At 36.3% G+C, this 26,656-nt stretch overlaps 1 protein-coding gene across 5 annotated transcripts in view; it reads left to right on the forward strand.

Moving 5' to 3' along the window:
- Positions 1-9,123: 9,123 nt before the first annotated feature.
- LOC129282042 (myosin heavy chain, non-muscle-like) overlaps positions 9,124-26,656 on the forward strand; it is a 39,054-nt gene continuing 21,521 nt past the window's right edge. Inside the window, exons 1-2 of one of the 5 annotated variants that reach the window (XM_064114777.1) lie at positions 9,124-9,390; positions 17,367-19,266. In XM_064114777.1, coding sequence (XP_063970847.1) covers positions 17,746-19,266 — 1,521 coding nt within the window. In that variant the 5' untranslated portion in view covers positions 9,124-9,390; positions 17,367-17,745. Of the gene's footprint in view, positions 9,391-14,205; positions 14,503-17,366; positions 19,267-26,656 lie in introns of those variants that run through there. The other 4 variants (XM_064114794.1, XM_064114769.1, XM_064114802.1 and 1 more) reach the window with 4 other exon arrangements.

Genomic DNA, 26,656 nt, shown 5'->3' on the forward strand with positions numbered 1-26,656 from the left:
TTTTTGTCTCTGTTTCTCTCTCATCTCTTTTCCCCACTATCCCCTCCTCTCTATCTCTCACTCTCAGCTTTTCTATCTGTCAATCTCTCTTTGTCTTTCTGTATCTGTGTGTCACTGCTCTTTCCTTCTCTCTCTTCTCTATCCCCATCACTCTCTTTCTGTCTGTCTGTCTGTATTTGTCTTTCTGTCTCTGTGTCTTTCTCTCTTTCTCCCTCACTCTATCATTCCAGTACCCCTCTCAACCTCACTCAAGCTAGTTTATTTGATTGGATTTCCCTTATTGAACCACTTCCCTATAGATCTGTAAGGTTGATTGATTCGAAGTGAGAATGTGTTTCCTATCTTAATATGTGTAGGAGACTTAAAGGACAAGTCCATCCGAGAAAAATGTTGATTTGAATAAATTGAGAAAAATCAAACCGGCATTATGCTGAAAATTTCATCAAAATCGGATGTAAAATAAGAATGTTATAACATTTTAAAGTTTCGCTTATTTTTCACAAAACAGTGATATGCACAACTCAGTGTCATGCAAATTAGTAGTCAGTCGATGATGTCCATCACTCACTATTTCTTTTGCGTTTTATTGTTTGAATTATACAATATTTGATTTTTTACAGATTTGACAATAATGACCAAGTTGACCGAAACATATAGTATTAAACAATGCTAATTCCACATGTTCAGGGAGGAATTAATCGTTGTTTCACTTGACAATGAGGAAAAAATTAGAATATTTCATATAACAAAATACAAAAGAAATAGTGAGTGGATGATGTCATCAGTCTCCTCATTTGCATACCGACCAGGATGTGCATATAACTGTTTTGTGAAATCATGGACCTATGAAGAGATGGACGATTAACGCGAGCAATTCTTTGGTCCAATGATAGTCACCGTCGCCTGGTTATGCGCATCTTTATGAGAACATACAGGTGTTGTAACAATAGCAATTACCATGACTACCAAGACGTATCTGATCACCCAAAGACGGAACAGTTTCCCGGTCTTGATTTTTGTTGGCTGATACCCTGTTTCAGCATGTGCCTTTCAGTCAACATGCTTCATATTTGGAGCAGCAAACTTGAAAAGCAGACGATCTTTATGATATAAAATATGATATTATTCGATCCGCTAACTACCGCTCACACATAAGGACCTCAATAATATTGAGAGATACACGATCTATAAATGTTATGTACCACGTATATCTGGAATATTATGGAGAAACTTGGGAAAATTAAATTTTAAATGGTAAACAATCAATCACAATATTGCCTCTATATTACAATATGAAGACATTTCCCCAAATAAAACACATGGAACTAAGATTACCAAATGTAAAAAAGAACTGCACATCGATTTTCCATGATTTAAGTGATTTGTTGTCTATTGCGCATATAATTTGTGAAATATAAATGTCCAGTCACGAACTGCTTCCGTCCCTTCTCACGGTGACGATCATTGAACCAAAGAAGACTAGTATGAAGAGAATTTTATTCAGAGGACAATTACAGTCACCTGTTAGTGAATTCATTAAGTAAGCGATGAATGTCCATCTCATCATAGGTCCATGGTGAAATTAAGCGAAACTTTAAAATGTCATAACTTTCTTATTTTACATCAAATTTTGATGAAATTTTCAGTGTTATGCTTGTTGGATTTTTCTCTTTTTATTCAAATCAACTTTTTGTTGGGGTTGACTTGTCCTTTAAATAACCCACCTGTTGCTGGTCCAGACTGTACTATTGCCTTACCATTCATTCTGACAGACTTTCAAGTACAGTCAAACTTGCTCTAGCAACCACCTGCATAGAAGGACCATCGGTCTGCAAAAGCTCTACATTTTGTTTCCCTTCAAATAATTCCCATTTAAACATTTATTGCATGATAGGTTTATCAACTATAACTTGTGAGGTTTTCAAATTATTGCTCTCATATTTGTTGCCATTGTTATTAAACATTTAATTCTGTCTAAAAAAGCTTTGTTGAAGGGTCAATAATGTGATTTATATTGGGAGTACACAAAAGTGTAGTGGAAATCAACCTTTTTTTTCAATTGTTGATTATGTGTGAAAATTTGATTGTGATTTTGAAAGTGATCTACCACTATCTCTCGACAATGTCTTAGTTTCTTCTAAAAGAACAATTCAATAACTTATCTTTTAAGAATAATGATTGGATATCAAAAATTGTATCCTTAAAAAGTTTCAGGCCATTCCATGCCTGAGAAGTGGATTTGTGTCCGTGTGTCTGTCTGTACCAGCGCAACAGGATCAATTTGGAAGCATATGCAAGCTGTACTATAGCAAAAACAAGATTGTATTGTCTTTGGTTAATTTGATGTTTGTCATGCAGCGTTAATCACGCTAACAGACCGTCTATCATCTCGTCTTGCTCAGCTTCCATCTAGCTCGTTACTCTCTCTTTTGCACTTGACTTCTACAAGGAAGGGAATAAATTGCGTCTGTCAGCTGCAAGGATTTCCACTTTTCGTCAGTGCGGCATATGGGCAGGCGGCTTGGAGGGGAAAAGCATGTGGCTTCCAACGCTCCCTCGCTTGATTATTGGGCATCTAGTGAAATGAATAAGGGTGGGAAAATACTTGATGTTAACTTGATATGATTGGGGCGCCCCTCTTTATTTATCTTTTTTTTGAGATTTTATCTTTCACTAGAAAGGATATGCCTTGGTGCATGCTTTCCGTTGGTTTTTGACACTTGGGTAACTTAAAGTGCTTTATTTCAATTTTTACACATCTCATTTTCTTGAAGGGATAGTCAGCAATATATTTTAATATAATGTGAAATGGGTTCAATGATTAGCCAATAGCAAGTGCATATACTGGTATGTATTGCCAATGTTTTAATGCTCTGCAACCTTCCAGCCATGCATTTTTGGATGCAGTAGCATATGCGGGTTTTTTTAGGGGGGGGTTCAAGCTGAATGAAATGTTGACAAAAAAAAAAGGTCTTCACCTCCAATTTTAGGTCGTTTCCTACCCCCAAAAAAATTGACAAGCCAGAAAAAAAGAGGTCTTCAATTTTTTTGGGGGTGTAGAACCCCTGTAACCCCCCTGCATACGCCAGTGCAGTTCTGTGCACTTTGGATCCATCATTTTAGAATAGGTGCATAAAAACTAAGATGTCATTTTTTAAACAGAAGGCTAAAGCATGGATTTTGATGATTTTCCTCAGGAATACACACTGAATATAATATGCTTGTGATATTACAGAAAGTAGATGGAGTCTCTCTCCATCTGTGCGATCCAATAAGGAAAATTGGAGTGATTTGAAAATAATATCCTCTACAAATCTATACTCTAGCATCCAGACCTGTTTAATAAAACAAATTATGCATAGGTTGTGGCATCGCATGCATCTTGGGGATTCATAGTATAATTCAAAAGCACTTCACACAAGTGCTTAATTGCATTGCCACTAACACACTTGCACCTATTATTTATATTCATGGAAAGTGCGCCATGATTCTATTCTTCAAAAGATACTGTGAATATTGTAGACCTCCCTTATTGTTGTCTCTGTAATGTAAGTGAATGTGCGTATTTTGAAAGTTTTGGAAGTGTTGTTTGAAATTCTCTAGAGGATGACTGGTAAAGTGTATCTATCAATGCAGGAGAATGTCATTGTGGGCATTTAAACTTGAAATTGATGGTAGCCTTATACAGACTGTTCTGTTGTTGTTAAAGGGATGCTCCAGGCCGTAGATATTTATATCTCAATAAATAGAGTAAAATTCACAGAGCAAAATACTGAAAATTTGATCAAAATCGGATAACAAATAACAAAGTTATTGAATTTTAAAGATTTGCATTATTCTGAATGATAACAGGGGAAGGAACGAAAGGAGAACCCCACCCCCCACCTTATAACAACTCTGACACTGTTCTCCAGGGATGCTAGCGACATGTGTACAGCAAACTAAATTGATAAATACCCTTTTTACACACGCTGAAATTTCCTTAACCCCGTACTATAGGTGGGGCTAAATGGCAATTTAGTACGGGGTTAAGCTTAGCCCACTTTCTTTTTACCCAGCATTTTTGCAAAGTGGGCTAACCCCACCTTTAGTACGGGATTATTTGGCCCTGCAAAAAAGCAGGGTTATCCCAGCAATTGCGGCGCTAAGAGCGATAGTACGGGGTTAAGATCTCTAGTGTAATACGAAAGTGGGCTAAGCGCTCCCATTCATGCCCCCCAACTGAGCTGGCCCTGTTGTCCAATCAGAGGTATTTAAAGCGCGCGCGATTTTGGATATGACCCGAATGACCCCTCAGTGCGCTTGTGAATATTCATGAGCTACCACTAGTCCGGGGTTAGCGAGTTTCGTGTGTGAAAAGCAAGCATTCCTTATCCGGGGTTAGCAATAACAATTTGGCATGTGTGAAAAGGAAAATAATAGTACGGGGTTAAGGATAGTACGGGGTTAAGGATAGTACGGGGTTAAGGATAGTACGGGGTTAGCGATAGTCCGGGGCTAAGAAAATCCTGTGTAAAAAGGGTAAAAGTTCCCTGTATACCAATGTAACTGCATGATCTACTGATCTATGGATGCTACCAGAGGACCACACCCCTCTCCTTACCCCAGACTGCATGGGGCAATTCAAACTCTTTGAACTTTAGTAACATCCTTCCTGTGATTCCCCTATTGACAACTTTTCACCTGACTTGTCTGCACACAAAAAAGAAGGATTTCGGACCTCACCCACACATGGCACTACATACAACACAGAATAAAAAATGAGCAAATCTATGAAAAACATCAATTCAAGCTGATATGAGAATTTTATTGATCTATCTAGTACATGCTGTACATATATTGCATCAAGGAATCCAGCAATAAAAGAGAATGAAAACATCTAAAAGTAGTTGAAATTGAAAAAGAAGAAATTGAAACCAAGAAGTTCAAGTTCATGCATTAAAGTCACTCATTATAGCCTGGTGGGATCATTCAGTTCCTCCTTTCATACCCACTCTTATCCCCTTACCCCTCTTTTCTCCCCTATATCTTTCTCCTTGTAAATAGTTGAAGAGTGGAGAGTGCACTCTTGTGGGTTAAACCAGGGGTGTAAGAGCCAATTTCCTCCTTCCTAGTAAAAGCTCGCACTAGGTCAGAATTGAACGCTAACCTGGTTGCCTGTTAGGGGGTCTGTAAAACCTAATAAGCACGAGAAGTCGTGTGTCGGATCCCATTGCTTTCTTGATGATTGCTTTACAAACATGAGATTAGGAAGAACTATGCAAGGATTTAAAATGTGGATTACGCTTTACCTTTTCCATGGAAAGTGAAGAGAGAAAGTCAAGTTATTTCTGGTAAGTTTGTATTATTGTGTTTCATGTCACCATATTGTTTTACTATAATAAATAGTAGTTATTGATAATAACAATACAAGTTATTAATCACTCATTTCCACTCTGCATTGATTGTAAGCAATGACTAATTATTATCACTAATACCTTACCAAGTTCAATTGTGTGTGTGTGTGTGTATTTGAGTTTTGTCAGACGTGTATCAATCAGATATGATTATTTACGTCTGGGACCGACCTTTAACGTCACCATCCGAAAGACGTGACCAGGGCTCGAACCTCTGCATCAATTTGTAACTTCCCCGCAAAGCTTGGATTACAGGCGCACGCCACATATATTCAATATTTTACACATGAAGGCAGTTCAAGAAATATATATTTTTTTCTAGTTACTGATTTTTCATCATTAATTTGACTTTATTTTTAATATTTATTTGTTTTTATTTAATTCATTTTTTAGATTTAATTATCTATTTATTCATTTGTTTATTCATGGTGTATGTATGAATATATATTCATTTTAAAAAATCTTTTAAAAATCTATTCATCTATTTTCACTTATTTCTCTATTCTATGTTCTTTGTTTTTAATTTTACTTTTTTATACATTTATTATTTTTTGAGGTGGGGTGGAGTTATGACATACTCCCTCTCTTGTAATTATCTAAATAATAAAATAGAATCATTGTATTATTTTGTGATATATTTTGATGTCCATTTTTATTTCATATCATCTGTTCTCCATAACTTACATACCTAATTGTGAATAAAGTAGTAATAAATCAGCAGTTTGCCCATTGAACATGGTTATTTGATTTTTTCCACTCCAAGATGTTATCACCAAACACATGGTGAACCATTAATCATGTTTATTGCCAAGGTTGAAATGGGGTTTAGCTACAAATCAGCCATTAGTTCATGAATTTGACAGGAAATTTGGGAATATTTGTACTATTTCATGGCTATAAAGTTCTGCCAAGTTCTTAAATTGCAAACATGCAAAGTATTGGAAAGTGAAATTCTTGATTTTTTTATATATGGGTGTGTCATGGTCTCTTGGTTCTAACTCTCGTCTTTCAAACAGAGGGTTGTGGGTTCAAATCCCAATTCCCAGCCTAGGGTGTGTTTTCCTTCAGCAAGAAATTTATCCACGTTGTGCTCTTCTTGATTACGTATCATGTACAATTGAAATTAAAAATAGAACTGCATTTTATGGGACACAAAGCAACAGAAACAAACAAACAAAGAAAAACAACAAAAGCATGAAATAAAAAAATCAAAGCTGTGTACTCACGTACAACAAAAAATGCACACCATTATTTTACATACTTTTTCACAGGAATGTTGGCTAAAGAGTTTCTTTAAACAGTACTAAAAAACCCTATGATAGGGGATCCACATTCTACAACCAGTGCTCCTGAGTGGATCCCCTCATTTTCGTACAATCTTTTGTCATTATAAATTAATGCTATTGTACAATTTTTATAATTTATCTATACATGTAGTTGATTTGTAATTACATTTGATTTGAATTTGTTTATGCTTTTGATGTATATGATGGAAATGAAAGAAATGAACTTGAACATCAACTATTTCACAGGGGCTTGCTTTAACAGTTCAAATATGAATGCATCTATCCCAGTCTTCTCTATCGGGTAGTGCATTTTCTTTTTGTTTATAATCAAGTATTAGTTCAAACTCAAGACTTCAAAGGAAGCTTCCCGGGGCAGAACCATCTCTTCTTTGTCATGTATGACAAGTCGAAAATCTGTCATCATACCTGCCAACCATTCAGATTTTGGCGGAATAATACCGATTTTTCGACCTCCATTCCGAATTCCGAATTTTAAAACCAAAATTCCGATTTTTGGGTTAATCAATATAGTGTTGAAATTATTGAAACGGCTGTATAATGCGACTAACGCATGCACGGCTGTATGATGTGACTAACGCATGCACGGCTGTAAGATGCGACTAACACATAAACGACTGGAGCGCACGACTACGCAAATGCGCTAGCTACACGATATACACAGAGAGCGACTTTAAACGGCGCGCGAACACTGCTAAGTGTGCAGTTCCATTGCAAATACATGTGAAAATTAACGAGCGTACACGCAACTGCCGCACTTAGGGCGCTACATTTTGAGGTGTTGTCGTTAGCGTTGACTTCCGAAAAAAAATGGCGGCTGACATCGGCTAGCGAAAGAGCTAGTTTTTAGTGAGGACATGTTTTCATAATCCACGAACATCGGAAAAACCGTGAAAAAGTCACCTTTTAGACCCCTTGTTTCCTAACTATGATGTAAAGAATCACCGATGGTGATATTTTTGACGGGAAACATGGTGATTTAGGTAAGAAAATTTCACTTTTTATTTGAGGTTTTTGCCCATGTCGCCGGATGATTTTGTAGTGTGGGAGTGAGTTAGTGATGTAGCGTACATGTCTAGAGTGTGTTGGTGATTACAGTGGTATATTGCTGAGTCTGCTGATGATGAACGGCTGAAGGTCGCATGAACACCGGGCCCCGGCCGGCCGCGTACCGACGCAATTGCTCTTAAGTTAGATCTATCCCTACGCAATTTTAACATTGATCTGTACTTTATTTTTTCAATAATTGTCAATTTTTTGAGGAAGAAAGATTATCAACTTTCGATCTCGGGTTGAGCCTTCGGAGCCGAACGCCAAATCTACTTTACTTGCTTCGCTTGCCTAAACTCCCCGCGCCCGCCCATTGGCTGCGCCTCAGCCTCCCCGTCTTACTGGGGCACCGCAAGTGCAGTGGTGGGTGCGGGTCGGGCGCATGCAGCCGTTAGTTTCGGCTCCGTTTTTGTCATGGTTGAATATCTGCTTTCTTCTACCAACAAGCACTTATCCAATGTAGGTTATGATATAACCTTGTCCTCAGTCAGTAACCCCTGTGTGGTGAAATAACATGAATAAGACAATGTCAATGTTTGGCTTATTTTCTCTTGATGCATGAAATGATAGATAGGCTGGATAATAAATGTTTGATTTTTTGGCTTGTCAGTTTTTAATACAGTAGGGATAACTTAAATCTAAATTCATCATAAAAAATATGCCTTGGCCCAAAACTCAATTGAAATCTTGAAATTATTTTTTGTCTAATTAAAAAGAGAATCTATGGAGATGAAGATCTGCATCAATCTCACTTTCCAGCAATAGAGGGCCTCACAAAAAAATGCTCAAAATCAAAGTTTTTAGAGAGCTCTGATGAACAAGAAAAATTATCCCTAAGTCTATATAGATTTAAATGAAAACAAATCACACCTGAATGAAACTGGGTGTTTTTTGTCACAGAAGTGATATTTTAAAGACCTTTTTTTATATTTTTTATTGATAAATAAAGGTAGACTCTACATGTAGGTCATCCTCTGGTGTGGTAATGAGGGTAAATTTGCTTTAAAAAGTGTAGGGAAATGCTACTTTTACATGCTGTAAATGCAAAGAGTCTTTACTGTTGGAGCGGGCCGGACACCCGCTCGGCGCCCTCGGAACTGTGATACTGATTTTTTATTATCAAAGGTTGGCAGGTATGTGTCATGTATAATTTTATTGATGTTTTGTTTTGTTTGAGTACATAGGTCAGACATAGTATACAACTTGAGTGGTTACATTGTATGGGCCTACTTCAAGGTTAAGGGCCTAAGATTAGCCCCTATCAAACAAAGAGTAGCAACTAGTGACTCATTGATTATTTTTCTTCTTTGATGATGGCCTTTGAATTAGACTGTTTGCAAACAAGCGCAATGCATTGATCGCCCGCCAAATTTGTTTTTCACCTGCAGCAGTTTAATGTTGTAATTGTACATTAAATGCATGCTTCATTTGCAAGGTTTGTTTGAACTCCGAAAATGCTACTGGACTGCTAAGGAAGGATGTGCATTAAACCAGGGGACCAATGGCTTTATATATTTCTGATGGATGTTTTGAATACCAGATGGCACATGTTTGTCAACAAATAGGTGTAAATTTTTGACCTCCAGATGATTATCTGTATGTCTGAGCCATTCCTCTTGGGCAGAGTTTCATAAATGAAGGTCATTTGCAATTTTCATGATAGCATTGCTTACAGTCAATTAGATGCAAGAATAAGAGTGGCATCTTAAATTTTTTAATGAGAATTATCAATTTTGTGTATGAAATATTACCTGGTAATGACATGTTGGAAATCAATCCTGATGTTGCCATACACCCATGCATGTGGAGTTGTGACTGAAGCGCTCTATGGTAGAACAGATTGGCGGAAGTTGAAGATGATTACGGATTGTTGTGATCTTTCTGGGAAATATTGGCCTTGATTTTTGGAAATCATTTGAGCTTCAAGATTTTTCTGTGGAATTGGAAATTTCTTCCTTTTTGAGAGTGTTTGCACTTGGAAAATAATTGATGATATATTTCAGTAAGTGCTTGAAAGAAATATTTTATCATTTGAAGGAACAGTTTACTTTAAATCGCTTGAATTTGTGATTGGGTGATGTCTCTTTCAGCAATGATAGTGATATATTTTACAAGGATATGCATGCAGTGATCCCTGTGTAGAAAGACTATGCTATTGGAAGACTGGAAAAGTGGTCTTTAATGGAATTCCTCCAAAAAGATAGATGTAGGGAAGTGTAAATGCAACATCAATCATAAATGCTCCCTTAGTTAAGTGTTGTGTAGATCACCTCCTTGACGAGCAAGTTTAATAAGATGTCAAAAGTATATCCTAATCAAGTAATTGGTCATGTGCATATACATGACTTGGCATTAATTTTGACGAACACACCTTTCTACTTTCGACCTGTGATGGTCATAATAAGGAACTGCATTTATATTATGAAATGAAAAATACACATTATTTTGTTTGGGCATTGATTATTCAAAATTAGTACATATGCTTCGATATAGTCTTAAACGCTCCACCATTGCTCTGCATAGTTGTGTTCGAAGCATGGTTCAGAACACTTCCAAAGGTACATTTTGTAGGAAATTCTTGTTATTCCTGATGTTAAAAGTAAATTAAGTAAAGTGTTGTGATGACCATCTAGCCAAATTTACACATCATATATCCTCCTACATAATATGATAAGTGACCTCACATATTTCTACAAGCTTTCATGACATTTCTACTAATGAAAAAGGTAAGGATGTTTTTCAGATTTTTTGTAAAGGTAAATACCAGCTGTGGTAACGATATCAAAATGAGTTTGAACAGAATCCAATAAAAATAACCACCCAAGTGTTTGCATGTATACATAAAAAATATGTGCCAAATGACTCTGGAGATGTGTAATTGCTGAAAAATGAGTAAAATAATCACAGAATTTCATAAAATGAAGGATATTTTTCCAAACTTTAATACACTGTCCCACATATGCCTTTTTATGTAAGTGATCATCAGAATTATCGGTTTTCAGCTAAGATTTCATGATGTCACAAAGATTAGTTTATTTCAATCTACCAGAACTAGATATATGATAATATGGTGGCATTTATCCTTGATTTTATAGATTTTCTCATGAAATAATTGTTTGCTGCAACTACTTTCTTTTACCTTTAATGCGTAAGTCTTGTAATTCTCTGATTGCCAAAAGGGAAAATCAAGGGTGTAACTCCTGAGAAATCTCCAGTTTTATAATTGAGGGTAATACCATCATTATCATCTCATCCTAAAATAGAAGATGAGGGTGTTTCATCCTTTGACTCTTCTTTCTTAAATGGATGGTTAAAATCCATCACCAATGAATATGCGCAGGATTGATTACAAGAGGGATATAATTCTCATAGTAATGGCTTAGCGTGTTAACTCAAATAAGGTAGATACTTATATCGATTCGGGTGTGGTTGCGATTAATGAATGTCATGAAACGGGGATTATTTCTAAGCATTGTGGTTGGTCAAAACGTGTCACATGACATTCAAGCTTTGCAACTAGTATGTACTGCATTGCAGTGCAAAAAGGTGCACAACAAAACCTGACATTGATTGCACGTTCTGGAATTTACCTGGCATTTACAGACTTTTCATGGAAAAAGTTCTTCATGCGATTACATTAATTCAGCTTTATGCGAATCAATCTAAAAAATATGATTAATTTGTTTGAAGTTCATTTGATATTAAAAAAAACTCACTTTAACACTGCACTGTTTTTTTTTTGCAATAAAATCAGTCTTTATAAAATGATAATGAAACAGCTTGGTGGGAATTTACATGGATATCAGTATCGATGGAAATCATACAGATGCATGGGCTGGAAATAAAAAATGATTGCCATAATAAATTCTTGGATTCATTTTTAAGCACTTACATGATGTGATTCATATTATTCTGTGTCACAACAAGTACCCACCTATAACATGAAGAAAAGAGTATTTTGGTAAAACAGAATAGGCATTTTACTTTTCTAAAGTAGATCAATCTCACATATACAGGAGGTCGGCGATATTTGATTGGGACTTAAAGAGCTTTTTACCATGGTAACAAATCCTATGAGAATATGCCAGGTGTGAAGAGGCAGTTACCATGGTAATTTTACAAATGATAATCACTGGATTGCTCAGATTTTTTAAGCAGGATTTTGGAATACATTTTGAGTTTCTTACCCAGGTGATCACAAGAATAATTAATGTCCATTTTGGATATTGTGACTTTGCAGAATGAGATGTTTTTTATTTGTAATAATAGGGACTGACTACCATATTGCCTCCTATGGGTTGTAGAGATGCATTCATTGACAAGTACATATGGTTATGAAGAATATGGAAAGAGAAAAGAACTGATTGATATTACACCATATTTGGTGGTGGTGGTGGTGATTTTTTACCTGATTGCTAAGAAAGCATGAATGCTTTTAAGCAAGCAACCAGAGGACCGACGGCTTAAGGTCCTCTCCGAAGGACCTGGTACTGAGGATTTATGCCTTACCAAAGGGCATTAGCGCACCAAGTGGGAATCGAACCCGGGTCACAGGAATACGAATCCCCCGCTCTACTGACTGAGCTACCGCGCCTCCGCGTCGGTACTGTTCTTTTTAAATAATGCCCCCACCCCCTTTTCAAAGAACAAACATATTCACATTCTGATATCACTTTTTAATGCATGCCTTTATACTGATATAATGAATTATCAACAGTGTATTTCCTCTAAAATTTCAAAGAAAGAAGGGTGTAGGCCCATACACAGAAGCCTGGTATAAGAAGGAGGGAAAGAGTACAAATCTTTGCTTTCTCTTGAAGTTCACATCACACATCCTTGAGGAAGCAGTACTTGCCAACAATAAGAACAATAAGGTCCTAAAATAATATGTATTTTTATTTCACCAGGGGTTTCTTGCTATCATCAGGCTGCACAGAAGCTTCCTACAGATTTTTTTTTATAGAGGCCATCAAAACTGAAATTTTAGCTAATGTCAACTTTTATGTGTTTATGATCTTGCTATTTCTCTCTCCATCTTTCTCCTAAATGATGCCCCCCCCTTTTGCAGGGTTAAACCCCTTTCATATTGCGCTTTTCACCGGCGAAGTTCGCCAGCGAAGGGGAAAGTTTCCAGTATGAAAGGTACACAAGAGAACTTCACCGGTGAAGTTCGTCGACGAGCTTCTCCACCTCTAGAGGTGGAGAACTTCACCGGCGAAGTTCGCCGGTGAAAAGGCCAGTATGAAAGCAAACCGGAGAACTTCTCCTCTTTAATGACGTCAGAGGTAAATTTTTTCTCTCCCGAAGTCCCCTGTACCGAGATTCCGCGCGCGATAGTTGCAAGCTCAGCTGAATGCTATGGCCAAGTAGATACCCTCGAACATAATTTTTTTTCTAACAATATTTATTAAAAAGCACTTTTTACATGTATAAAATGCGCTAAAATATAAAAACAAGGTGATATTGTTTGTTTTTATTGTAATACTTCCAAAATATGTTGTAATTATTTTTTTGATACCTTTTTGTACGTAATAGGTAAGAAGTAATGTTTACAATTTTCTTTCGTTTGTTCTGCAATCGCCCGTTGACTTTCGCCAGGAAAGAAATGTCAGTGCGAAAGGGTACATTTTTTTCTTCGCCGGGAAAGTGAGGAATGCGAGGCGGAGAAGTTCGCCGGTGAAAAATGAAGAGGGCAGTATGAAAGGGGTATTAGTTATCGGTCAATTGCTCAAACTTTAAATATTTAGGGTTTTCTCTTTCATATACAATACCATTAAATGGGAAACTTGTCCCAATAACTCATTGCTTCTTCTAGTGCAAAGCATGAGAACCAGACTGTAGGCACTTGCATATTTCATGATGAAATATTCCAGGTATGCCTTATCGCCCACATTATTATTAACTTTCTCTCCGAAATCCCCTCTGAGTGATGCATATTTCAGCAGAATTATGTATCAAGATAAATTCCATACCAGTCACTTTCTGTTGATAAGCCTGGTTTTACAGCTTCGTCAGATACTGAGCTAGTCTTGTCACAAAGCTTTCTTAACTCAGATTTCCAGCCATGATTCCATTCTCTTCGTTATTTTCCATTATATTGAAAGTAATCTTTAACTGGAAGATAGGAAAGAGCAAAATATATTTACCTGTAATGTAATGTTGTGCAGTGTGGTTGATGATTGAGTGTCCTTTATGTCGGATGTCCATCCATTCAGGTCAAATCATTGCTCAAAGAGTCTTTGTGTAAAAACTAGCAAGGATATGAAAGTGATGTTTTCATCCGAAGGGAAACAAGAAGAGGAGGATTGTATTGTGTTTCTACCATCATACACTGTATAGTCAGGGACGCAACACGTGTGTATGCCTGCCTGTATAGAGAAATCCATACAACCAGAAATCAATCGCAGAAGATGAAAGGCTAAAACTGACTGGACCTTTGTTTGTGAAATTGATTTATCTGCAAGGATGTGAATAAAGTTTGACCATTTCTTACTTAGCCCCTTGGTGGTGGAGATGACGGTGTGTGTAGAATCAGCGACTAACAGTTGGGGTGTAGGAATATAATATATGAATATACAAGCTGGATCATGATTTGGGTGGACAACATTCATCATAGATGTGCATTATTCTGTGAATACTCTTGATTGGGAGTTAATGAGGGATCAGGTATATTCTTCTGCAAATGATTTTTCATGTCTTTGCATGAGCAGATTAGCCGGAGGCAGACAATGTAATCATCATTATTGGATCATGCAAGTACATATTTGTGATTGGATCTATTTTTCAACTTCAGCATGCCGTGCATGTTTTCCAAGGATTAGATTCTTCAAATTATGTTTATGGTGTACTTCTTGTGTCTCAGCCGATGTTCCATGGTACAATTTGCTTTTGAGTCTGAGATTGCTGTGGATTGAGTTTTAATATTTAATTATCTAGAGATAATGTAATTGATTATATACACGCCCTTATGGATCTGATCTACCTGGTTATAAATTCCATATTTTTAGGGTTATTTCAGTAATGAAACCTTATATTCATGAATTTTTAACGAGGTCTGTGTTGTTTTTGAGTGCAAGTGAGCCCTGGAGATGTTTTTGCTAGACCGTTACATCAGTCATTGTTATATATATATGCAACAGTAATTCTCTAAGAAAAACATACTGACAAATATTGCCTATTAAACTTGAGGGAGTGGAGGAGGCAGACTTGCATTAAAAAGTTATAAACAAGAACAACTAAGATGTAGTTTAAGTTTGCCAATGCAATGAACGCAAGTTGGCTTTACTTGATTAAAGTCTTGCATCGTATGAGTAACTTTTGAAGAGTTTATTAGTAATTTCTGAAGTTCTGCACGAACTAGCATATTAGGTAAATCAAATACATGATATTAAAAAAAAGTAAATTCCTGAATCTGGTTAGATTTGTATGGTTTTTCTCTCAGACCGGTGCTGTGAGGTTTCAGTGTATTATTAGGAAAGTGTCATTGTAAAATCCTACCCACACTTTACTTTCAAAATCTTTATCTTGAAATTTCATGCAGGTCATTGGCATATGCTGTTGCTTTGGGGTATTATCATATCATCCAGGAAGAATATGGAATGCAATGACTAGATAAGGATTCAGGCTTGTGAATAATATGTATTTCCCTCATATTGACATCCTTTGGTATTACATTTTTTTTCTTCTTCTTGTGACTTGTGTTAGTGTTTCCTTATTTTGAAGTAATAAAATTATCAACCTTTTTTGAAAAAATGTATTAGTATGATATATGGAAGAGGGTGTAATTCCATCTTTGTGGTGTAATTAGCTTTACTTGCAGAGACTTTCCTGTTGTTTTTTGTGTGATATTTCCTTGGTTTTAGATCTTCTGGAACTTAACTCTGAAATAATCCGTTATCGCCATTTTCTGTCATGAAGTGTGAGTGATATAATGGCTGATTTATCTCGTATTTCAGGCTAATGATACTCCACTGCCAATGACCCCGAGCTGCACAGCATGTTATCAGGTGTGAGATTCTGCAGTTTTCTTCTCTTCAGGTTGTTTATTAAACTGAGAAGAAAGTTTTATCATTGAGGAAGCTGCTTTTGATTAGTTTGAAATCCAAATAATCGTGAATTCCAAATATTTATGAATTATATATCGTATTTCATTCTTTAATGATTTGCTTAAAAAGTTCACATCATTCTGAATGAATGAAAACAAAGCAAATTTTACAGAAGTTTGTTCCCCACCATGCTGCTATTGAATGTAGATAATTACAAATTAAACATGACAAAATAAATCGTAAGTAAAACTAGCAACCAAAACCTTTCTATAGGTAAGATGAATAATTCAATTATAATCCACCCACCCACAGCAATCATGACTTCATACTTATTGAAAATAATTGTTTGGAATTGTTGTACATTACAAGTAACATGTTAATGAGTTTTATGAGGAGGATTGATTTTGGAATCAGATTGAAGGTTTAAAAAAGTTCAATTAATAATCGAATTTTTCTTCTGACTACATCATAGGCCTACAGAGAATCAAGGAAATATGTTTCTATGATCATAACAGCTTGCTTCAATGTTTATTACCTCTTGGATGAAAAAAATGACTTCCTTGTTTTCATTTGAAATGTTATATGCAAAATGTGTAGACCTATATGCATTTCCTTGTTTGAAAAAAAAATCATATATGATCAGATCAAACGTATTTTCAAATATGCTTAGAAAGGAAACATGTTGTTTCTCTTTTTTTCTTTCTGCACATGAAGAGGTAAAGCAAGAAATTCTATTTGTTCACATTGCTCTCACAAACTCTATTTCTCTTAAGTGGGCATTAAGGCATGGGTAGAAAATTCAGTCTTCGATTTTTCTTGATATAATCTTATTTTCTCGTTTGCTCGTAATCTGTTTTGGAAACAGGATTAAGGGTTGTAGATTAGTGTGTTGTTAACTGTGCTCTCTAGTTCAGAAGATATTGTTTCTACCATGCTAGTCCTTTTGTCTCTACCTTCTTACACTGCATTATTCCATGCTGGAGAAAAGTGAATTTTTATTCAGGAGATGCATCGATGGATTTCTGATGATTATTTCCAGCCATTGAAGATTCTCATTTGGAGGAATATTATTTGCAACTATCACAGAGATGTAATCACTTCTCATGCGTCATGCTGATGTAAAACTGGTCAATTACCATTTCTTGGCAGCGCAGTATACGTTTGTTTATCGTTATCTTTTTGCAAAGATGGGCTGAATTTTTTTCTGTCTTCTATTATTTAATGCTGAATTTTAGGAAAGATATGTTGAGGACTATTGTTTAGGTTATTAGGGCCTTTGTCTTTGGAGACTTGTTGATTCTGATATTAGTTATTTATTTTTGTATTGATGTGGAAACAGCATATTAGAAAGCATGTGGATGAAGATAGTTTCAGCAATTGTTCAAGATTTGCAAGAAATTTGTCTCTGTTTGCCGAGGATATGAAGTAGAAGTTAATATGCTATTGCATGTTTACACCCGATGACTTCATACAGTCAATTGTATCAGATATCTGTGAGTAACTGAATAAGGCACTTGCTATGAAAATCTGATTTTTTTTTTGATGAGAAACGTTACAACTATATTATACAGGTTGAAAAGAGGGCAGACGCTATTGGAGAGAGAGACTAGTGATTCAGATGCTCTCAGCATTATGTATAAAGCAACAGATGATCAGTGTACATGTACCTGGAGTGTGCAAAACAGACATCATTAGTGCCTAATGACGTGATCATAAACTCTAAAACACAAATATTTACAAGCTTATCTTGACACCAAACATTCCATTGGATCTCCATAGAGGATTTTTCTACTTAACTCTTTCAGTATCGAATGTGAAAATGTTCACCCATCTCCATAGAAATGATATGTGATGCAGTAATAGAAAGGTTAAGCTGTAGCTGCAGAGTTCACTGAGAAGTTGGATAGCCTCCAGGGAAGGATAAAAAGGGGGTGAAGGTGAACCCTCACCATGTCTTTCTTTTGCGTGGTGAGCTCCTCAGGAGAGGAGAAGCAGGTTCGTCTGCGGCAGGTGATGCAGGAAAGCAATGGACAGGAGGGTAAAGACTCTCTCTGTTTGAATGATGCACATGGGAGATTCTCAAAGGGTGATGGGTCACCTTCAAACAGAGAAACACCTGTCATTGGTGGCAGCGGTGGGATTTGTAAGACGCGATACAACCATCCCTCAATGGTTGTAAAAGAACCAGAGGAGAGATATAGATCAGAGATAAGACTTAGTACAGGGCCAATGCAGCAAGAGCCGCAATCAAGTAGTATGCACTGGAACAACGATTACAATCCATCGGACAGTGCAAACCTGAGAAAGAAACTGCAAGAGCTCACCGCAACATCTAATGGAAATCAGCGAAGGAAGGAATTTAGCCGATCTAAGGAAGTGTATGGAAGGCTTTCACAATCAACTACAGGTAATTCTGGATTGGATGTGGTGTATGGAGCAAAGGCATTTCCATTTAGCGACCCAATTGCTCTTGAGCAAAGCACTGGTGCAACAGAGCAGGCTTTGAGAGAGGGAAGGCATCCTTCACTGCACCCAGCAGCAAGAAATAACCAAAAGATGAAAGGTGATACATTAAGGAAGACCCCAGATTCGAACAAGGTAGGACAGCTTAGACATCGCTGGGAGATACTTACCACAAATGATCCTCTGCCAAAGCAGCAGGTTACAGCAGCAACACCAAGTGGTCGAGGTAATGGAGATGTTCCCAGGAGAAGGTTGGCAAGTGATGAACAGAAACATGAAAGGCCTGTACTGCCACCTAAAACAAAGCCCAGACCTAAGAAGAATGTTAGGGAACGTTCAGAGGCATTCATTGAATGCAACCAACTTCCTCCCCGAGGTGCGCAAGATTATGGTGTGTCTTCTGCTTCTACTCCGCAGGGGAAAATGGAAGTGAACCCCGTGCAGCAACGCTTAAACCTGCACAAGGTGTACAAAAAGAGAGAAGATTCTGGACTCAGCAGTGCCTGCAGTACTATCAGCCTTGAGAATTTCCCTGTCCATAACTACTCTCACAACTTACCTCCTAATGCCAGTGATCGAAGAGTCAATTACGCTTCAAAGAAATTTAACCAGCTCCCCAATGTCGATTCAACTACCCAAGATGCCTTGCCAAGACCAAAAACCCAAGTTGCCTTCTCAGATGTTAATACATCACATTCCACATTGAAACCTGAGGTGGTACAGAAACAGCAAAGGCTGGAGGAAGAACATTTCCAGCCTGATGAAATCATTCATGAAAATTATTCCAGGGGATATATCTCGAGCCATAAACATTTCCATCCAGAACAGATCATTGAAGAAAATATCTCTTCTGAAGAATTTTCTAGTGTAAAAAAAGAAGATCAGTTTGGGGCAAGCCATTTGAATGTGAATTCTAGGAATAACTTGCATGGTGAAAGGGAAATCCTAAAGGATCAGAATTCTAATGAATGTGAAAGATTAAGCTCATCAGCAGCATTGAAGACAGAGGCAAGTATACAACTTTAATGTTTTCAATGACAATGTTTTTTATTCTTGTTTTTAATCAAAATATTGTGCTAATATTCGTACGAGAGATCATTTCTACAGTTATATGTCTAATACAAGATATAATTTGTGGCAACTTAAATGCCTGTTGCCTATAGTATTGGTCTGTCAGATTTCAAGTTATTTATTTATTCACTCATTTATTTACATATTGTAGAGCAATATAACCCTGGGCTGGATAAGCAATTGTTTTTGCTCAATCCCTACATATTTGAAAATGTGAGTTTTATCAGCTGGGATCATATTATGGACCAGTAATTTTGTAAAGAGGTGCCATGGCAAAATGACAAAATTGACAGAGGAGCGGGTATAAATATTATGGTCCCTACTCATTTGTCATATATAGCCGAGCCTTGGTTGAGCCATTGGGACTTGTTGTTGAGTTAAACAAAATACATGTTGTTAATATCTTGTCTTCAAAATGCCTCGTTCAGGTAGTAATATATGGCATGATATGAAATATAAAAATATAATTTCTGTCATTGAGTTTGATGATTGTCAATCAGACTCTCTGCTAGACTTAAAAATATTTCTTATGAGGCTTTACATTTCCCAAGGATACTCAAGTTTTTATGTTCGAATTATAAAGTTGTATTTTACAGAAATTTCTCTTACAGCTTTGCCCCTTTTTCTCTTCTGCTAAGACACCAAGCAGAAGTAAACAGGGCTTTATGTTTCAATTTAGGAGCTGCCACAGCAGGAGTAGAACCAGCATGAATTTCCTCATTATTTTCCCCTTTCAAATTTCAGCTCTTAAATCGGAAGGGGAATTGAAATTGATGATTGTCATGTAATTGTCTCTCAGAGTTTCCCTCTCAGGTTGTCTCGGAATGTTTTAATCCATGCCATTCTTCTCGATTTCACCGGCTCCTAAAATCCTCCAAGCTCCTAGAATAGATTCTCTGTCCCAAGTTCATCAAATTCAGATAGATTGCTTTCAATCTATATTCTTCGGTGTGTTCATTTATTTACGTTCCTATCCACCAATTTGCTTTCCACTCTTTGTTTGTGTTACAGGTGATGGAAGATCCAGGTCTGAAAAAATGGCAAGAAAAAATTTTGATAAATTTTGGAGAAAATTATTTTCTCAAGACAGGCTCCTCTCTGGAAGGCTGGAATTTTTTAGAAATTCAACTTTCACTTTTTACATTTTGAAGTCATAACCATTTTTAGCTTGAATATTGGAATATTGGCTATGACTATAATATTTTATGATTATAATATATTCTTTACAAAAAAAAATCAATTATGCGGATAATATCCGCATAATTTGGTTGTAAAATCGGAGCGGGACCAGAGTTATCCGCATTATTTCGATGCTGCAATTATCTGCATAATAGCAGCATCGGGACCAGATTTTGGCTTTGTGAACGCATTTCCAAAGTAATGCGGATAATTGCCATGGTGCGGTCACAAAAGGTCACCCTTTTCTAACACAACCCCATCGTAGGGGGCGTGTGAAGTTGCCATGACAATTATCCGCCTTTTTCAGGTCGGGCGCTCGTAAAAAATAGTGCGGATTATTTTCGGAGTTTGTGAATGCAATTTTTATTGAATTATCCGCATTACTCATAGGCGGATAATTGGAGGATGGGTTTTTGAAAGGGCTATTAGTCTTTTATTTGTTCTCACTTCTATTGTATAATTTAAGAAAGAAACAAATCTCTTTAAACCTTAATTTGATGTGATTTACAATTCATTTCATTTTGCAGTTGTAATTTTTCTCTTTTTTTTTCTTTATTCATGTATTTTACTTTTAACATGTTGATATTTTCTTTTTTCTTGCCATTTGTTCCCTAAACTACTCTCAGTATGACCGTTGTCTCTATGATTTGTTTTCTCTTGTAATTATGCCTCTACTCCATTCTCTCTAGACTCTCTTTCTCCTCTATCTCTCCATGCCGGGTGAATATTAGCATCACCGTAAACATATCGAACCCCAAATGTAAATCCCCCCTTTCCGTTCTCTTCATTCAAGCACTTTTATTCACAAAGGAAAAAATCAACACAACGTTTAGCTTTGATGGCTGAAGGAGGTTAGACTGCCCCAATTTGTATGACAACAACTTAGAGCAAGTGATAACATTTCTCTTTGAAAAGACACCTCCATGCCTCTCTATTTCCCATCCTTATTCCTAGCGTACATGTACATGTAGTCTCTGTGAAAAGAGTACACGTGTATGATAACAGGAGAGAACTTATTACAGTGAAGGCGTGGGGTCTTGAACGTTTGTAAAACACGGCATTGGTTTATTATTAATTCATGCCACATTGCCAGCTCATCCGGGCCAGCCGATAAGCAAGCCATCAGTTGAGGGATGCATGCAGGCCTTGTAGGTGACCAAATCTTTTCCCATTCAGAGTCCACTCTTCATCACAGAGACTACTTATATAGAAGGTTCCTCCACCAGAACTTCAGAAGCAACTGGAACTGATCATCTTCAGGACTGCCTTTGGAATATATTGGAATATTTGACACCAACTTGCATTGATGTAGCGCAGAACAAGAAGAGAAGCTAGGGTCCTGTAATATTTTCATCTTATTTCTTGAACATCATGTGTAAGGAGACCCAGCTTTCAGACCCTAGCTTGTCTGGTGTGTTCTTTTGTATTCATTGACTGGGTAGCAGCTGGGTGAGTAGGTCTCTAGTGGTCCATAAAAACCTGATGAGCGGATGGAACAATACCAAGTATTGTCTCCAACACCTTACTATTTATGTCATCAGTACTTCTTACCATGCAAGCTCTTATTGATTTCTGGCTTATGATAGAGATGTTAATTCATTATTAAAAGCAGAGGGAGGTTCTGTCTCAATGGGTGTTATATGGTCAAGATGAAGATACGCTGAATGCTTACTGCAGTTATAACTAGAGATGCCTATCTGCATGCATTTATGATGTGCTCTCATTTTAATCTTCAATAATTAGGCCCTTTAAGGATAAGGGATGGTCCAGGCTGAAAATATTTATATCTAAATAAATAGAGTGAAATGCACAGAGAAAAATGCTGAAAAGTTCATCAACATTAGATAACAAATAAACAAATTATTGAATTTTAAAGTTTAGCAATATTTTGTGAAAACAGTTATATGCACATCATCATGAATATTCATCAGGTGGGCTGATCTGATGATGTCATATCCCCACTTTCCATTTATGTTATTACATGAAATAATAAATGTTTCATTTTTACATACATTTGTAAATGATGTGTCTCCATTATGATGAAATAAGTTGCGGCAATAAATAACTAATGCACTTAATCAGTTGTCAATCCAATTGTTTTAGTTCTTGGTAGTAAAATTTTGAATAAATCTAATTTCATGTAATAAAATACAAAAGAACAAGTGGGGATATGACATCATCAGCCCACCTAATGAATATTCATAAAGACATGCCTAGAACTGTTTCTTCGGAATAATGCAAATCTTTAAAATTCAATAACTTTGTTATTTGTTATCCGATTTTGATTAAATTTTCAGCATTTTGCTCTCCGTTCTTTTATGGGTTTCCATTTTTTTTCTTTTTCTTCACTGCTCTATGAGCATCTTTTTATGATAGGTACTGGTTGCATAACATCTGTCCATTTTATTATTATCAGTTTGAGCTATGAAATTCTATCAAACATAATTAGATATATGCTGTCGTTTCCATAGATATGAAAAGCAAAATATAGTTAATAATGTGAAGGACTAAGCTACATGTACGCTATTAAAAATAAGTTTAGACAGATAACCATATCTAGAAGTAGCCCTAAGGCTTAAATCCTGATTTTTTTAACGGTTACTAAAATTGTTTCTCATTCAAATTCAACTCTTGCATGGAGCACACTTCAAAATTACTAGTTCATTTCTCCTATTTCTTGTGAGCCTGTGAGGGAGACTGAAAGAGAAGACATCCATGTATTAAATATATAGATGTTTTCATTTTATTTTTAATGAAAACGATTTCAATCCCTAATAGCTTTACAGATTTGTCCTACATTTCAACCCCCCCCCAAAAAAAAAATAAGAATGGGATGTTAATTGGAAATATTTGCTAATGTTAAAGCAGCTATTTGGTATTATGAAAAGATCACTTATGCATTTCTGAACTAACAAGGTGAAAAACACAAAACAGCCGCCACCCTTCACAGAAATAGATGACATATTTTCCATTCACCTTGATCCATGAACCAACAATGCAATGTTATTCTTATTTTCGAACAACAATTGATGGAAGAGTGACAGTAAGAATAGCCTCTCAGTGAACTTTTAAACTTTTCAGAAAGAAAACTCACAATTTGGGGCTGAAAAGTCAATAAGGGACAAAAAGTCAAGATTTTTTTATTGATAGTTTGTATTACTGATGTTTATTGTGTCAAACAGATTTGTTAAAATGAATTGAATTCCGAATTCTGTGATTTCTAGGTCATCTTTTTGTTGGGGGTTTGCAATCATGGGCTGCGGGGTATACCAACAATCATTCATCCTTTCAAATTACCCGTAAAAAAAATTAATTCACCAAAATGACTACAATTTGTAGAGTGAATGATTTATCATTGAAGTAAGTTATAATCAACACATCAGATAGTATGCAGGTATAATAAGTAAGAAAAAAAAATTATTGTAGGTATAATAGTAAGAAATAGAAATTATTGGGAAAAAAATCTTAGAAAATAGTAGCTGCAAAGGTCAGTTATCTATCCTTTAAAAGCAATCGATCTTTGTGAGTTAACTCATTAAATTTGATAACAAAAACTGTACTATGGGGGGAATAGTTGATGTAAGAAGAAAAAGTGTCTGATATAATTTGAAAACATAATTTGCTTGGTTTTTATAGTAACAAAATGGATCACAGAATGGTGTCTGTGTACTACAGAGTGAGTTCTTATTAAAAAAACAAACAAACATGGATTGACAATATTGGATAGATTTAACAAGCAATCAGAAGTACATGTACTGCATTGCTTTCATTTAGAACGAGATTGAGAGTTGATGAACGTTTGAATTGACAACTCAAGTCTCAAGGATTCTTTTTCTGTTCGAGTTTCATGAAGCACTTTGCCCATGATTTCCACTTAGAATTGTTATAAGCTACTAAAATCTTTGTGTCTGATTGGCTGAAGGTAATATTGACCGTGACAACCTCTGACAAGGCACTTCATGAAACACTTAGTACATGTATTTCACAACTAAGTTCTATGGTAGGCTAACTATCATCACAGTAAATGTTTGTTGTTACTTTCGCTGATGTTCTTCTGTGAGTTGTACTTATAATACCTAGGTTGAAAAAAGCTCAATTTGTCAATCTGTAGTCTGTTTGTGATAAACTGTACAGTATGTGTGAGAACTAGACATCTTGCCATGTATTAGGTTCTTAAAAAGTTGCATAGTTTTATTACAATTTAAGCTTGTGAATTAAAAAATATCTAAGTTTTGTGTGTTGGTTTAGTATACTGAGCTCATGTACTTGGAATGCTTAATAATAAAGCTAATTGAGTTCACGATGTTAAATTATTCTGAAAGAAGATGTTAGATTACAGCATCATTCCAAAGGAATTTGTTATCTTGAAACCCATCAGAAAACTATTTTAATGAAGTAAAAATTGAAACATTGAACAAAATGAGGGGAACCTGGAAAATATGCGAGGAACTTGGTTAGCAAATATTTTAGTATACATTGAATTACAGGCACGTAGGATTTTTGGCATGAAATCTTCCACAGTTCCATGTAAGTGACTATGTATTTTCTCCTGCCCTTCATATCACAGACATGTATTTTAATCAGCTCATGTATGCCAGAATAGACACATGCTGGTAAACCCCTATGAGGTCATTTATGGATCTCCCAGTCTAAACATCAATTACATAGATCTACGTTTAGTTTTGGTGCCAGCCAGAATTACTTATACCCTTTTTACACAGGATTTTCTTAACCCCGGACTATCGCTAACCCCGTACTATCCTTAACCCCGTACTATTTTTTTTTCCTTTTCACACATGCCAAATTGTTATCGCTAACCCCGGATAAGGAATGCTTGCTTTTCACACACGAAACTCGCTAACCCCGGACTAGTGGTTTTTGTCGATCATTCGTAGTACAAGTACTTCACTCGTACCTTTTTACACACGCTAAAATTTCCTTAACCCCGTACTATATAGTACGGGGTTAAGCTTAGCCCACTTTCGTTTTACACTAGCGATCTTAACCCCGTACTATCGCTCTTAGCACCGCAATTGCTGGGATAACCCTGCTTTTTTGCAGGGCCAAATAATCCCGTACTAAAGGTGGGGTTAGCCCACTTTGCAAAAATGCTGTGTAAAAAGAAAGTGGGCTAAGCTTAACCCCGTACTATAGGTGGGGCTAAATTGCCATTTAGCCCCACCTATAGTACGGGGTTAAGGAAATTTTAGCCTGTGTAAAAAGGGTATTAGAAGTTTTAATTTTTCATAATTCGCAATATCGATAAGTTTTGTAAATCCCTTTTGGTTGGTAATTTGCAAGGAATTAGTAGAATGGTAATTTGTTTCTCCCCATTTTATTACCTCCTAGAAAAAGTATCTTTAATTCATTGGAAAAATTGTACAAGCGATCCCAATTTATTGGACTTCATATGAAATAATTACTGAGTAAATAAAGGGGTCATTTAGACCTAAATCTGTACATTGATATTGATTGTCAATAAAGGAAAGGAGAGGAGAGACCTATTCAAAATATCCATGGTAATTTAAAGCCACACATCTTGCTCAAATTCATTAAGTTGGTTTTGAATCCATTGTCTTATTTGAAACCATGCCTTGATTATGATGACTCCAGCACAATTGTCCAAAAATAAATGTGCAATTTTATCATAGGATGCTAAATTCATGCCTGTGAGCTATAAACTGATTATGTTAATTAATTGACATAAGTAGTTGACTCATTAATTCAAATCATGGGGCTTATCTATGCTGTTATCTTAGACACCGTTCTCATTATACTTTCTAAAAATGGTTTACTGGAAACCGGTTCAGGAAACCAGTTTGGAAGATTGCTTCACTTAAAGCGGTCTTGTTGCTATGGGAACACTCTCAGTGGGGTGACATGTTTCGCGTGAAACTTGAAACCACAGCGTAGGCATTCCACACAAAGTGTGTGGAGAAGCAGGCTCTAAATGGTGTGAAGATCGCTTCCCGAAGAACGGTTGTGTCCTCACTTACGCTAAAACCATTTTAACGAGGCAACGCGATCTTCAAAATTTCATCGCAAGGTGGTTTTCTGAACCGGTTTGTAAGATTGCTTCCAAGACCAATTCGACCGTTCTCATTTCATGTAAACTAGTTTCCAGTAAACTTATTTTAGGACGGTAGTG

This window comes from Lytechinus pictus, chromosome 2, assembly GCF_037042905.1.
Source record: "Lytechinus pictus isolate F3 Inbred chromosome 2, Lp3.0, whole genome shotgun sequence".
Lineage (NCBI taxonomy): Eukaryota > Metazoa > Echinodermata > Echinoidea > Temnopleuroida > Toxopneustidae > Lytechinus > Lytechinus pictus.